The sequence below is a fragment of the Hyperoodon ampullatus genome (genome assembly GCF_949752795.1).
Source record: "Hyperoodon ampullatus genome assembly, chromosome: 15".
NCBI lineage: Eukaryota > Metazoa > Chordata > Mammalia > Artiodactyla > Ziphiidae > Hyperoodon > Hyperoodon ampullatus.
This window is the reverse complement of record NC_136928.1, coordinates 63,388,602-63,403,163: the sequence shown is the minus strand read 5'-3', so window position 1 is coordinate 63,403,163 and position 14,562 is coordinate 63,388,602. Positions and strand designations below refer to the sequence as shown.

At 36.9% G+C, this 14,562-nt stretch overlaps 1 protein-coding gene across 4 annotated transcripts in view; it reads left to right on the top strand.

Moving 5' to 3' along the window:
- The window catches only part of SPAST (spastin), a gene marked incomplete at its 5' end in the record, with an annotated part of 54,015 nt that overhangs the window by 25,220 nt on the left and 14,233 nt on the right, over nt 1-14,562 (top strand). For 2 of the 4 annotated variants that reach the window (XM_079720958.1, XM_079720957.1), the window contains 5 exons: nt 1,169-1,264; nt 7,092-7,279; nt 8,117-8,250; nt 8,531-8,624; nt 13,935-14,009. In XM_079720958.1, coding sequence (XP_079577084.1) covers nt 1,169-1,264; nt 7,092-7,279; nt 8,117-8,250; nt 8,531-8,624; nt 13,935-14,009 — 587 coding nt within the window. The remainder of the gene's footprint in view (nt 1-1,168; nt 1,265-7,091; nt 7,280-8,116; nt 8,251-8,530; nt 8,625-13,934; nt 14,010-14,562) is intronic. The other 2 variants (XM_079720960.1, XM_079720959.1) reach the window with 1 other exon arrangement.

Genomic DNA, 14,562 nt, shown 5'->3' with positions numbered 1-14,562 from the left:
CGACTTCTTAGTACCGGAGGAGAGAATCAGTAATGATAACTTGGAGTATTTCAACAAAATAAATATGGTCAAAATTGAGCCCTATTATGAATGACGCTCAGAGCAAGTACTTCATGTGTTATTTTATTTAACCCTTGAGACCCTCGGAAAACTGACGCTAAAGCAAGTTCGTACTAGTGAGTAAGTGGTAGAGTGTTTGTCAGGGTGTTCATCAGCTAACAATATAGATTGACTTGACTGGGGAAGGAGTGTAGCAGTGATGTAGAGTGGCAAGGAAGCTCAAACCGATACACTCTTGGGCTTCAGGTGCTAGACATAGAGACCTAGATCTTGAGAGGATTTGTTGTTGTTATTTGAAGTGGGAGTAAGGTTGAAATAATCCTTTAAAATCTTTGATTAATTTAAAAATAGGCAATATATGCACATGCCACAAAATTTCAAAAGCTTAAGTTTGAAAAGCATCCATTCCATGCTATGCCCCAACCACTCATTTCCCATCCCCAGAGGCAGCTGGTATTACCAGTTTCTCTGGGTCTTTTTTAGAGATAATTTTCGTATATACAAGTATACATGTGTATATTTAAATAAATGGTAGGGTACATGCACAGTTCTGCAGCATGCTTATTCCATTCTGCTTTATTACATTTATTTTCTGCCTGACATACATTAATGTAGCTGAATATGGCATTTCCTAGACACTCCTTACTGTTTCCTTCTGTGTCATTTCTCCTTTCCTGAATGTCCTTTTTTTTTTTAATCTTTACAGATGCCAGCTAACTCACAGCCCACTTCTTCTGTAAAGCCTTTTTAATGTTCTCTTTGTATCTCTATCCTGCTCTCCCTACACAATGATTTGGACATATTAGATATTCAGGAAGTATTTGCTGGCGATGGTAGTGATATAGAATTGCCTCAGGTTACCAATCCTGAATAATGCATATTTTGAACATAGTCATTCACTTGTTCATTTCTGTTGCTATTTTAATGTCTGAGTTTTTACTAATTCTGTTGTTAAAGGTAATTCTATGTAAATGCCAAACCCTTCATTATGTAATAACTTTGTAACACCTTGAATTGTTTTTCATTTTCACATATATTTTATTTTTTTATCATGTATTTTTTTTCTTTTTGTTTATTTTTTTCTTTTTTACCCCCCTCTGTTGCATAGAGAAGCTGCAGCCAGTTTTGCAGTTTTCCAAGTCACAAACGGACGTCTATAATGACAGTACTAACTTGACATGCCGCAATGGACATCTCCAGTCAGGTGGGTTTAGGTTAACTAACATGTAAAATAACAAAGCTTGCATGCAAAGTAGAGTCTTACTTAACCTGATAATGTTGATTTGATTTTATAGTGGTAGATTTGATTGGTTTTTGTTTGCACAGGGCTGTGTGGAAAATACAGTAGCCCTATCATTCATGGTGTGTAAACACGTAATAAATAGGGCATAGCCATTCTCAACATGTTATATTTGCATATTTTACAACCTCCAATTTTTGAAATTATAAAATATGAAGGTTCGTTTTCCTAAATTATTAAAAGGTTCTATTGTTTCTATCTTACTTTGAGCTTTTGTGTTTTTTTCTATGGGTACATGTACCAAATTTTTATGAAGTGTTTATTGAGACAGAAATTTTAATTTTTCTTTGTTATATACCAATTTTCAATGCATATATATTTTCAATTATATAATACATGAATGTTTTATCATAGCACCTGTTAGAAAAAGTTTGAAGCTGAATTCACATAGTGAGGAGAAACATTAGAATACTATTTTTCTTTTTCTTTTGTCCATGCCATGTGGCATGCAGGGATCTTAGTTCTCCGACCAGGAGTCAAACCCTACCCCACTGCAGTGGAAGCACGGAGTCTTAACCACTGGACTGGCAGGAAAGTCCCCTAGAATACTATTATTTACTATGGGTTAAATTTGTTTTCCATAAACTTTGGTCATCACATCAACTCCTACAGAAAATTAAATGCTGTTTTATTTGGGTGGTAGGATCTTCATTTCCTAGGTTCTCTGACATCTCTAGTTTTATTGGTAACTTTTTCAGAAATCGTTCTGTGTCTAGTACTTAAATTTTATTAAAGTAAATATTACTTTGTTCAAGTTGTAGTAGAAAACCCTTAGTATAGACTATAAAACAACTGCTTTCTTTACTCATATGTGATTTAAAAAAAGGTTTCAAGATTTATTTTTTTGTTTGTTTGCTTTTTTCATTGTTATTGGGGTGTAGTTAATTTACAATGTTGTGTTAGTTTCAGGTGTACAGCAAAGTGAATCAGTTATACATATACATATATCCACTCTTTTTTAGATTCTTTTCCCATATAGGCCATTACAGAGTACTGAGTAGAGTTCCCTGCGTTGTACAGCAGGTCCTTATTAGTTATCTATTTCATATATGGTAGCGTGTATATGTCAACCCCAATCTCCCAATTTATCCACCCCCCCGTTACCCCCTGGGAACCATAAGTTTGTTTTCTACTTCTGTAACTCTATTTCTGTTTTGTAGATAAGTTCAGTTGTACCCATTTTTTAGATTCCACATATAAAAATGATATATGATATTTGCCCTTCTCTGTCTAACTTACTTTACTCAGTATGACAATCTCTAGGTCCATCCATGTTGCTGCACTTGGCATTATTTTGTTCTTTCTTATGGCTGAGTAATATTCCATTGTATATATGTACCACATCTTTTTTTTTTTTTTTTTTTTTTTTTTTTTTTTTTTTTTGCGGTACGCGGGCCTCTCACTGCTGTGGCCTCTCCCGTTGCGGAGCACAGGCTCCGGACGCGCAGACTCAGCGGCCACGGCTCACAGGCCCAGCCACTCCGCGGCATGTGGGATCCTCCCGGACCAGGGCACGAACCCGTGTCCCCTGCATCGGCAGGCGGACTCTCAACCACTGCGCCACCAGGGAAGCCCTGTACCACATCTTTTTTTAAAAATATTTTATTATTTATTTATCTATTTGGCTGCGCCAGGTCTTAGTTGCTATACCACATTTTCTTTATCCATTCCTCTGTTGATGGACATTTAGGTTGCTTCCATGTCCTGGCTATTGTAAATAGTGCTGCAATGAACAAGATTTCAATAAAGAAGAAATAGTGTGAGTGGATTTCTTAGGATGGAAGAGACAATTGGTCATCAACTCTTTCCCTTGTGGCTTCACCTCTCCCTTAAGGAGTTCTCAGTCTGGTTTGGTCTTCCACTACAGAGCCCCACCTTAGTAACTATATTCATTTTCCCATTCCTTCCTGTATCTGATTTAAAATAACCTTTTCAAGTATAAAGTATTTTTTGTGTTTCTTTTAGCATGGCTGTGAAGGGCTGACATCTTCATAATGAACTGTTTGAAAAAACAAAGAAATGTAAGAATTCACCACGTGTAAATAGTGAAGTTTCCAAAATACAAATTTTTTTTTTTTTTTTTTTTTGCGGTACGCGGGCCTCTCACTGTTGTGGCCTCTCCCGTTGCGGAGCACAGGCTCCAGACGTGCAGGCTCAGCGGCCATGGCTCACGGGCCTAGCCGCTCTGCGGCATATGGGATCTTCCCGGACCAGGGCACGAACCCATGTCCCCTTCATCGGCAGGCGGACTCTCAACCACTGTGCCACCAGGGAAGCCCCAAAATACAAACTTGAGATCCTAATAATCCTACCTGAGTAAACAGCAAAATTTTCTAGCCCTGAGGAGCTGGTATGCCTTTCCCTTGTTATCTTGATTTTCTTCTACTTAATTCCACATGTGAGATCCCATTGTATTTTTCTGCCATGTTGGGGGACAAAAGCAGCTTTCTCTTCTGGGACCCATTAAAAATATCAAACTGGGCTTCCCTGGTGGCGCAGTGGTTGGGAGTCCTCTTGCTGATGCAGGGGACGCGGGTTTGTGCCCCGGTCTGGGCGGATTCCGTGTGCCGCGGAGCGGCTGGGCCCATGAGCCATGGCCGCTGAGCCTGCGCATCCGGAGCCTGTGGTCCGCAACGGGATAGGCCACAGCAGTGAGAGGCCCGCGTACCGCAAAAAAAATAAAAATAAAAATAAAAAAAATCAAACTGTCTTATTTTAAATACCTAGTTATCAGTTCTGTTCTTTTTTCTTGTTGGGGGGACATACTGACTTCACAGCTAATTTATGCAGCACTGGTGTTTGATTCCCGTTGAGCCTTAGTGAATCAGCTGGCTCATTCATGCCTAGTTCATTAGTGTCACCCACTTATGGAACATTCTATGATGTTTCACTTGGATGAGTTACTCCTTCTCTCTTAGGAAGCAGATATGCCAAAGTCTGCTTACTACTTTATGTGTTATCTACAATGTCCAATTTTCAAGTCAAAATTATTAGACGTGCAAACATATAGGAAAGTGTGACCCTTACTCAAGAAAGAAATCAGCCTGTAGAAACTGATTCTTGACTGGGCCCACATGTTGAATTTAGCAGATAAAGACTTCAAAGCAGCCATTATAAATATGTTCAAAGAATTAAAAGAAAATATGGCATCTGTTAACAAACCTGCAATCTTAGCAGAGAATATAAACTAAACAATAGGGGTTTCCCTGGTGGCACAGTGGTTGGGAGTCCGCCTGCTGATGCAGGGGACACGGGTTCGTGCCCCGGTCCGGGAGGATCCCGCATGCCGCGGAGCGGCTGGGCCCGTGAGCCATGGCCGCTGAGCCTGCGCGTCCGGAGGCTGTGCTCCGCAACGGGAGAGGCCACGGCAGTGAGAGGCCCGCGTACCACACACACACACAAAAAAACTAAACAATAAAAATAATGGAAGTTTTAAAGTTGAAAGGTGCAGTTGGTGAAAAAAATTGCTAGAGAGCCTCAACAGCAGATTGGAGATGTCAAATGAAAGATTCAGTGACCTTGAACTTAGATCAATAGAAATTGCTAAATCAGATGACTCCAATATTCAGAAAGCAGATTAGTCATTGCTTAGGGCCAGGGGCAGTAAGAGGAATGGAATGCAAATGGATACAAGGAAACTTTTGGCTATGATGGAAACATTTTGTATCTTGATTTTAGTGGCTATTTTGCCAATATATTATACATTTTAAATGCATGCAAAATATTATACATAGATTATACCCTAAAATGTAGATTTAAAAATACTGAAAAGGTTTATAAAGAGAAATAATATTCCCCTTCCCACCTGTTATATCTCCCTTTCTTACCTGCACCCCTAGTTTGGCTCCTCATACAATATTTAACTCTTTGCTATTTTTCTCATGCTCATTATACTTTCAAATATTATGCTTTTATTGCTATTCCTGACTTATGAGTTTTTGATACGTATTGATTTCTTTTTCAGGTAGAAGAAGGTTTAATTCTCTTATGCCACCATTATCCTTCATTCTCTGTGTGTGTGTATATATGTACATATATATATGTATATATATCACTGTTTTTAGTTATATTGAAAAATTATATTTCATATTATTAGTAACTTAGTAAATATTGTTTACCCAAAGACAAATAATATATTTTAATTATCTTCCCTTTTGGGTTTTTCCTCCCCCCAGGTTGTCTGATTTTTTTCTTGCTCTCTAGCTTCATATTACAGTTTTTTACTTCTTTCTGTGTTTAATTTGCTTTTTAACTAAAAGACCTCCTTTAGTATTTCTTTTAATGAGGGTTTGTAGATAGTAAACTCTCTCAGCCTTTCTAGTGTCTGAAAATACCCTCATTCTTACGTGACTGGTCACCTGAATATAGAATAAATGGAAGTTAACATTGTTTTTTCCTTCAGCATTTTGAGCATACTTCATTGTCTACTGACCTTTGTTACTTTTATGAAAAGTCTGCTGTCGTTCTCACAGTTCCTTATGAAAATTTCTCTCCATTTTGTAATCTTAGGACTATATATTTTCTGTTTGAAGAAATTCTTCTCCAGTCTCCTTTTTTCCCCTCTGAAATGCATGATACTTATCATCACCCTAGACAGGTCTTGCTTTTATTCACACCTTGGCTTTTCCTTTTTGTCATTCCCTTTTCTGGATTGCTTTCCTGCTTCTTCCTATAGGGTCATTATCCATTAGTTCCTTGAACATATGGTACAGAACTTTGCATTTCTTTACTAGGAAAGAACCCTTGGATCTTAATTCCCTGACCAGGATCTAACCTGCTCCCCCTGCATTGGGAGTACGGAGTCTTAACCACTGGACTGCCAGGGAAGTCCCTAATTTACTGTACTCTTAAGTTCCCTTCTTTTGTTTCCTTAAGCCATGTTAAGGGATTTGATGACAAGAGCAACAATAAGGCTTTTGTCCTTAAGCTAGTCTTTTCTCTAGACTACTCTAATTTGCTGACTGATTTAACATCTGTCTTCACAGTGAACTTTGTTATTCATAAACTCTGATGTTTGTTATATAGTATATGAAAATATTATTTAGAAGCAGTGAGATTTGAACATTCAAAAGTCTGTAATTTATGTAGAAGAGCACGGTAGCTAGGTCAGGTAACCTTTTAGATTTAATTGAAGGTGTCCTATATGTGTTTATTTGCATAGATAGAAGGTAAAATACTTGGCGATTTAACCATATCTTTATACCCTTTAAATTAAAATTATTTTTTAAAACTTTTGGTGGCACAGACTGGACTTTCATACTATTTTTTAGTCTTAAAAGTTTGGAATGAAGTGCTATTTTTTGTTTTTATCCATACAACCTATCCCTAATGCCTTTACTACATTTTGTTTGTTTAATTTTTGGCAGCTTTTAAACAAAAAAAAAAAGAAAAAAATTTTGGCAGCTTTATTGCTTGGTACCTTTTTTATATCCTCCTCCTGTCCCCACAAATAAAGTTATTTCTTTTTATAGCAAATACATATTCCCTATAAGAAAATTATAATATACATCAGGAAAAGGAAAAAGCTAAATAACCCATAATCTTGCCCACACCCAGTAATAACCCTTATGCACACCCTAGTATATATTCTGATTGAAATCTTATTTTGAAATATTGTTGAAGTAAAAAAAATATTATTAGCTTTACAAATTTGTACTGGTCTTTATATTACTTTTTATAATGTTTAGCCACAATTTTCTAACCATGATGATTTTATTTTTTTCCCTGATAGAAAGTGGAGCTGTTCCGAAAAGAAAAGATCCCTTAACGCACGCTAGTAATTCACTGCCTCGTTCAAAAACAATTATGAAAACTGGATCCACAGGTCTTTCAGGCCATCACAGAGCACCTAGCTGCAGTGGTTTATCCATGGTTTCTGGAGTGAGACAGGGACCTGGTCCTGCAACTGCCACTCATAAGGTATTTGGAGACGGTAACTTTAATTGCTATGCTGTTGCAAATAGAAAATTTTGAACATGATATGCTTGCTTAAGTTTATTACAAGTACTTTATAATACCTTAGAGAATTGATATGTTTCTACAACATTGAATGAAATTTTTCTTTTTTTTAATTTAGATTTTTAAGACTCTAAGTAGTAAAGGCAACTTGCTACTAAAAAGCAAATCTTTTTTTTTCTCTATTATTTTTTAAGCAAATTTTTTTTAACTCCTTTTGGTCCTAAATAGGTTTTTTAATAGTAAGTTTGCTTATCCAATCTGTTTTATATAATACTGTATAATTCTTTTTTAAAAAAAATAATTTTTTTATTTATTAGTCCACACAGTGCAGCTTGTGGTATCTTCGTTCCCTGACCAGGGATTGAATCCGAGTCCTTGGCAGTGAAAGCGCTGAGTCCTAACCACTAGACCACCAGGGAATTCCCTATAGTTCATTTAAAATTTGTTATTCTTTTAATTATTTAAATCTACATAAATGTTTTATAACATTAAACATACATAGAGTTTTGTTACAGTTCTAACAAGGATCAAAATTGTATGACTGCATTGTGATAGAGCCTTTTTATTTTATAGTAATTGAATCTCTCTGGATAAAATCTTCTGTAAACCGACTTCATGCCAAATGTAGTTCTATAGTGAATGCCATTTTATCTTGGAGTAAATATACAATTTTTGGATCTTTATATCCATTTTTTGCTACTTTTAAGCCTTTAATTCTGTGACCATTAAGGTTGACTCACATGTGAAAAGTGTAAACATTATGTTGTGTTTTCACATTAAAATTTTGTGTCCTTCAAGAGTACACCAAAACCAAATAGAACAAATAAACCTTCTACCCCTACAACTGCTGCTCGTAAAAAGAAAGACTTGAAGAACTTTAGGAATGTGGACAGCAACCTTGCTAACCTTATAATGAACGAAATTGTGGACAAGTAAGTGTTCTCATCTAAGATGTTTTATGGGGTTCTAAAATTTTTTAATTTATGAAATATATCATGAGTGAAATGGATAATACATACCTTGTCTAATTTACATATGTAATTTTTATCATGGTTTTCAATTACTGTAAATGTAGAAAACCATTGCTTTACTGATTTAACTATAATTTCACAGTTAACATAAAAATGGCTATGTTACATAGGGCTTAGACTTAATATTATAATAACTGAAGTATATTTCTGTTACGGAGCTAACTGAAATTCTGTTTCTTAGTGGAACAGCTGTTAAATTTGATGATATAGCTGGTCAAGAGTTGGCAAAACAAGCATTGCAAGAAATTGTTATTCTTCCTTCTCTGAGGCCTGAGGTAAGGATTTTATATTATCATTTTCCTATAGCATCATCCATTACTGAATCCATAGTACAGTAAAGAAGTGTTTGAGCTATACTAGAATGATTAGTTCACATAATAGTAGGTTAGATGTCTTTTAAAGGAAAAAAACATTAGCAGTTGATGTGGACTAGTTATTTATACTGGAGAGGAGAATAAATATAATGGTTCCTAATTCCCAATCCATTTTTAATTAAATTTATAGGAAAAGTAGGTAACAAGAAATAATTTTTATATCAAGGTAAGAGAGATTTAAAGTTAAGAAAGAATCCGCCTGCCAATGCAGGGGACATGGGTTCAATCCCTGGTCTGGGAAGATTCCCACAGTCCGCGGAGCAACTAAGCCTGTGTGCCACAACTACTGAGCCTGCGCTCTAGAGCCCACGAGCCACAATTACTGAGCCCATGTGCCACAACTACTGAAGCCTGCACACCTAGAGCCCATGCTTCGCAACAAGAAAAGCCACTGCAATGAGAAGCCTGCGCACCACAACAAAGAGCAGCCCCTGCTCACCGAAACTAGAGAAAGCCCACGTGCAGCAATGAAGACCCAATGCAGCCATAAATAAATAAACAAACAAACAAATAAATAAATAAAAGAATTATTTTCAGGATATTAAGTCATCAAAGTAAGTGGAGAGCTGGTGAATGATGGGTAGGGACCTCACCTTTCATCCCTTTTTTTTTTTTTTTTTTTTTTTGCGGTACGCGGGCCTCTCACTGCTGTGGCCTCTCCCGCTGCGGAGCACAGGCTCCGGACGCGCAGGCTCAGCGGCCATGGCTCACGGGCCCAGCCGCTCCGCGGCATGTGGGATCTTCCCGGACCGGGGCACGAACCCGTGTCCCCTGCATCGGCAGGCGGACTCTCAACCACTGCGCCACCAGGGAAGCCCTCATCCCTTATTTTTAAACTCACTAAGGAAGTTAGGTAATCTTGCAATTGATAATAAATATTTAATTTTCCACACATAGCATTGTTTTTCTTTTTTTCAGTGCTTCATTCCTTTTTATTGGAGTATAATTGCTTTACAATGTTGTGTTAGTTTCTACTGTACAACAAAGTAAATCAGCCATATGTGTACATACATCCTCTCCCTCTTGGGCCTCCCTCCCATCCCTTCCCATCCCCTCCCATCCCACCCATCTAGGTCGCCACAGAGCACCAAGCTGAGCTCCCTGTGCTATACCAGAGGTTCCCACTAGCTATCTGTTTTACATGTGGTAGCGTATTTATGTCAAACCTAATCTCCCAATTAGCATTGTTTTGGATTCTCACAATTCACAGATTGCATGTTTGATGTTGTTCTGAAAATATTGCAAAAAATAAATACGAGGATCCAGTCTGGATTAGTTATTTCTCTTCTCCTAGAACTTTCAAGTCTTAATGGACTCATTTATAAAATCTCGTGAATATAGATGTTATATGGCACATTGTGATGAATACGCTTTTAAATGAATGTGTAAAGGTTGTGTGGCTCTATTTTTCTATAGTCTATGTCACTCTCATACAACTTTCATGGTGTTTATAACTTGTGAGTACCAACTATACTGAAACTTACTATTTTTTGAGTCCGCTTTCTTTATTTTTACTTCTTGCCCACTCTAAGAAGCAGTGTGCATGAAATCACTGGTTTAATATACTAATTGAAATTTTCTTAATACACAATAAAATAGAGAATTATTAAAATAGAAGGCATTTGTCCTTATATGAACCAAATTTATCTCTTGTACAACCTCAGGCCACACTTTGAGGAAACATATTATAGCTTGTATTTGGGCTTACTTTTTGCCTGGAGTTATGTAAGAGTAGTAAATGTAGCAGAGTGAGTATTGACCAAAAAATGCTTGTTGAAAGAATTCATATAATTGTAGACCTGAAAAGGATCTTAGCAGTCATCTAGTCCATTTGTGGATAAAGAAACTAATCCTGAAATCTAAATTTCTTGCTCAAGATTATAGTTAAGTCGTGGTTCTGGGAAATGAAATAAATAAGATTCCTAACATTAGACTGCCGCCTCAATGCTATAACTGCCAGCTAATTCTTAAGTATGGATTTTAGTATTTGTTCATTGGTATGCTTCTTAGGGTACAAAAATATATCTAAAATTGTAAAGGTAGTAAGGAAATATTTGGACTGTGCTAGAAGGCATTCAGCTTCTGGTCTGCCCATAACTTTAGGGAACACATCTAAAGTGGAATGTGAGGTCAAACAGCATATGACTTTACATTTTGGCATATTTCCATGGTAGTGCCATAATATTAGTAAAAACTGGAATTTCAAAGTTGAATAACCTACTCTTGGGAGGGGCAGAAACCTTAGTAAATGTACTAAATTGGGGCTTGAGGAAGGACAGCATTTGAGGTAGAGCCAGACCTCAGGGTTTGGACCATTTGTCTCTCTGTCTCCACACCTGCCAATTGGACCATTTTTATAATTCTAGTTCAGATTCTAATGCAGAAAGGGAATATGATTGTTCTAGCTCAGCTTTTCACAGTAGACCCATAAAATGGATCGTGGTAAGCCGTGAATGGGTCAGACTTATTTCATAAAGCATCTCCATTGTGCAACAAATCAGCTTTATTCATAATTCTCCACAGTGAGGAGCTTGCATGTACCACGGTGGGGACATTGTTAGGCTAGATTGGAAAGTTGGGTGTGACAGGCATCATGATGAACTTATTCATTCTTTAGTGTGCTAGAATTTTTATTTCATCATAGAAACACAGAATCATAATTAAGTCACCGAACACTAAAAATGGCTTTAAGGAGATAAAAAATATTAAAAATATATGCTTGAGTTAATTTCTTCTCAGAATTACCTAAAGCAAGTACTTTAACCCTTGTTCATTCATGAAGTCATGGACTTGGAAAGGACATTGAAAAAACTCTTGTCCATCTCCCTGCCATCAAATAGGACTATGTTTTAAATATTTTAAAAGTAATTTTTAAAAATCACAAATATTAATCTTTGAAACAAGTGAAAACTGTAAGAAGAATATAAAATAAAACGTACCTTCTGACCCCAAAGCAGTACATTTCAAAGTATATCACAATGATCTGTCTACATACTTTTCTCAGAAATTTTACCACGAAAATATATATTCTTCTGTCCTATTTCATAGACCTCTTTCATATCCTGTCCAGCTTATTTGTCAGCATTTTTTTGAGCTCTTGTGTTTTTTTTTAATTTTTGAATTTAATTTTATTTATTTTTTTATACAGCAGGTTCTTATTAGTCATCCATTTTATACACACCAGTGTATACATGTCAATCCCAATCGCCCAATTCATCCCACGACCACCCCCATCCCCTGCCGCTTTCCCCCCTTGGTGTCCATACATTTGTTCTCTACATCTGTGTCTCAATTTCTGCCCTGCAAACCGGTTCATCTGTAGAGCTCTTATGTTTATTTTGTTATCTTGCTGCTTAATAATAGCATTTTCTTTCAGTTTTATAGAAGAATGTGACTGTTCTCTAATTTTAAAAGGTTCTACCTACTACTAAAATTTCCATGAATTTCTAAATATGTTATCTTTCATTATATTAGCTTGAACATTTGCTTTTTTAAAAGTTTTTGAACTTACCTCTTTAAATAATAATCTTATAAAGCCAATTCTTTTTTTTTTTCATGTAGAATCTTTAACTTGATGAACCCTCAGCTCCATTATATCACACATTCCCTACCGCATCCTCCCAGTGTAGTATATCACTGCTGAGGTTAAATCAATATTCATTTCTTGTAAATGTTAAGTACCAAGCTGAGTAGGATAGTGTGGTTCTTTTCCCCTTATATAGGTTTTTTTTCCCCCAAATAGTTGTGTTACTTTTTTGTTTGCTTAGTTTTCATCTTACCAATTGTCAAACCAATTTGAAAATTCATTAGCTCAGTTGTTGTTTTTTTTCTTGGAACCCCTTTATCTGGAACCACCTTTTTCTGTTCCATTCGACCAGTTGTTCTTATTTCATAGCTGTTCTATAATCTTGCTTCACCATCATCATGGAACTTTTCTTTGTCTTTCTATTTTAATGGATCTCTCGGTTTTTTGGATTCCTTATTTTCTCTTTCATGGTTTATTTTCTCATTTTGATGGTGTACATCCTCCTGTAAGTTCCTGAGAAAGGGTCATGTGAGACAATATTTTGAGATTTCACATATCTGAAAATATATTTAATCTACTGTCTTCCCTTGTTCATAATTTGATTAGATGTCAAGATTTAGGTTGAAACTGTAATGGTGGATATGTGACACAAATAGTGAACCCTAATGTAAACTATGGACTTAGGTTAATAGTAACATATTACTATTCATCAGCTGTATTAAATGTACTATACTAATGCAAGATGTCAATAATAGGGGAAATGGGGGAAGTGAGGAGTTATGTGGAAACTCTTTATACTTTCCATTAAATTTTCTATAAACCTAAAACCACTCAAAAAAATATTCCGTCTTTAAGTTGAATATCAACCGCTTCATATGGTTCAACTTAAAAGTACATACACTTTCACTATTAAGTAAAGTGTTATCAGTCGGGTGCTTCACCCTTCATTCCTGCCATGCCTGGTGTCCCAGAGTTTGGAGACTCTGGTTAAATTTCTCTACAGAATAAGACGTCTGCCTCCTTTGGTTGTGGAAGAGGAGTACTTGCCGGAGTGCTCTTGGTGGGGGCAAGAGCATGGGTTCCATTGTTCTTCATACAGATTTTCAATCAGTTCCTCTGTTTTTGGCCAGCTACCTTACTGCTGCTTTCTCTGGTACCTGGTACCTCCAGTTCCTGAGATGTTCCAGGGATTTTTGTTCGCATCAGCTTGCTCCTTGTATCTAGGTATCCCTTCACAAGCTGGCACTTAGGTTTTAGCCCCTTTAACTCCATTAAATAATTTACCACACTTTACCAGCTCTCCATCTACAAAAATTTGTGTCCTCTGTTGTCTCCTTTTGTATTTTTTGTTTTGTTTTGAAGATTTATATCTTTTTTATTCATTTACTATTATTTGGTGAGATTTCTAAAGGAAGTAGAGAGGCATACTATGTTCAATATGTCTTGTTAAACCAATCTGCTTTCATTTTGATCAGTAAGGGTTCGGTTTTAATTCATTTTGTTTTCTTCTGTTTTTAATAATTATTCTAATTTATTGGTTATGTGTTCTCTTTAGAGCTCTGGGCAGCTCTCTTTGGGAGGATGCTGTTGAAAGATGGTGCTTTTTAGATAACAAATAATACTTTAAATGTCTGGAAAAAGTGTCTTCAGAATCATGGTTGTGAACTAAAGTGTATATTTTTAAGTTGTTCACAGGGCTTAGGGCTCCTGCCAGAGGACTGTTACTCTTTGGTCCACCTGGAAATGGGAAAACAATGCTGGTAAGAATTCTTTTTATTTATTATTTTTTTAAACTTTAAAAAAATATATTTATTTATTTGGTTGTGCTGGGTCTTAGTTGCAGGATGTGTGCTCCTTAGTTGTGGCAGGCGGGCTCCTTAGTTACAGCTCGCTGGCTCCTTAGTTGTGGCATGCGAACTCTTAGTTGCGGCATGCATGTGGGATCTAGTTCCCTGACCAGGGATTGAATCCGGGCCCCTTGCATTGGGATTGCAGAGTCTTAACCACTGGACCACCAGGGAAGTCCCAAGAATTCTTTTTTTTTTTTTTTTTTTTCCCGGTACGCGGGCCTCTCACTGTTGTGGCCTCTCCCGTTGCGGAGCACAGGCTCCGGACATGCAGGCTCAGCAGCCATGGCTCACGGGCCCAGCCACTCCGCGGCATGTGGGGTCTTCCCGGACCGGGGCACCGTGTCCCCTGCATCGGCAGGTGGACTCTCAGCCACTGCACCACCAGGGAAGCCCCCCAAGAATTCTTTTTAAATTTGCATGTTCTATTGAGATTTTAGGGAGATAATATGAAAAAAGAAACTTT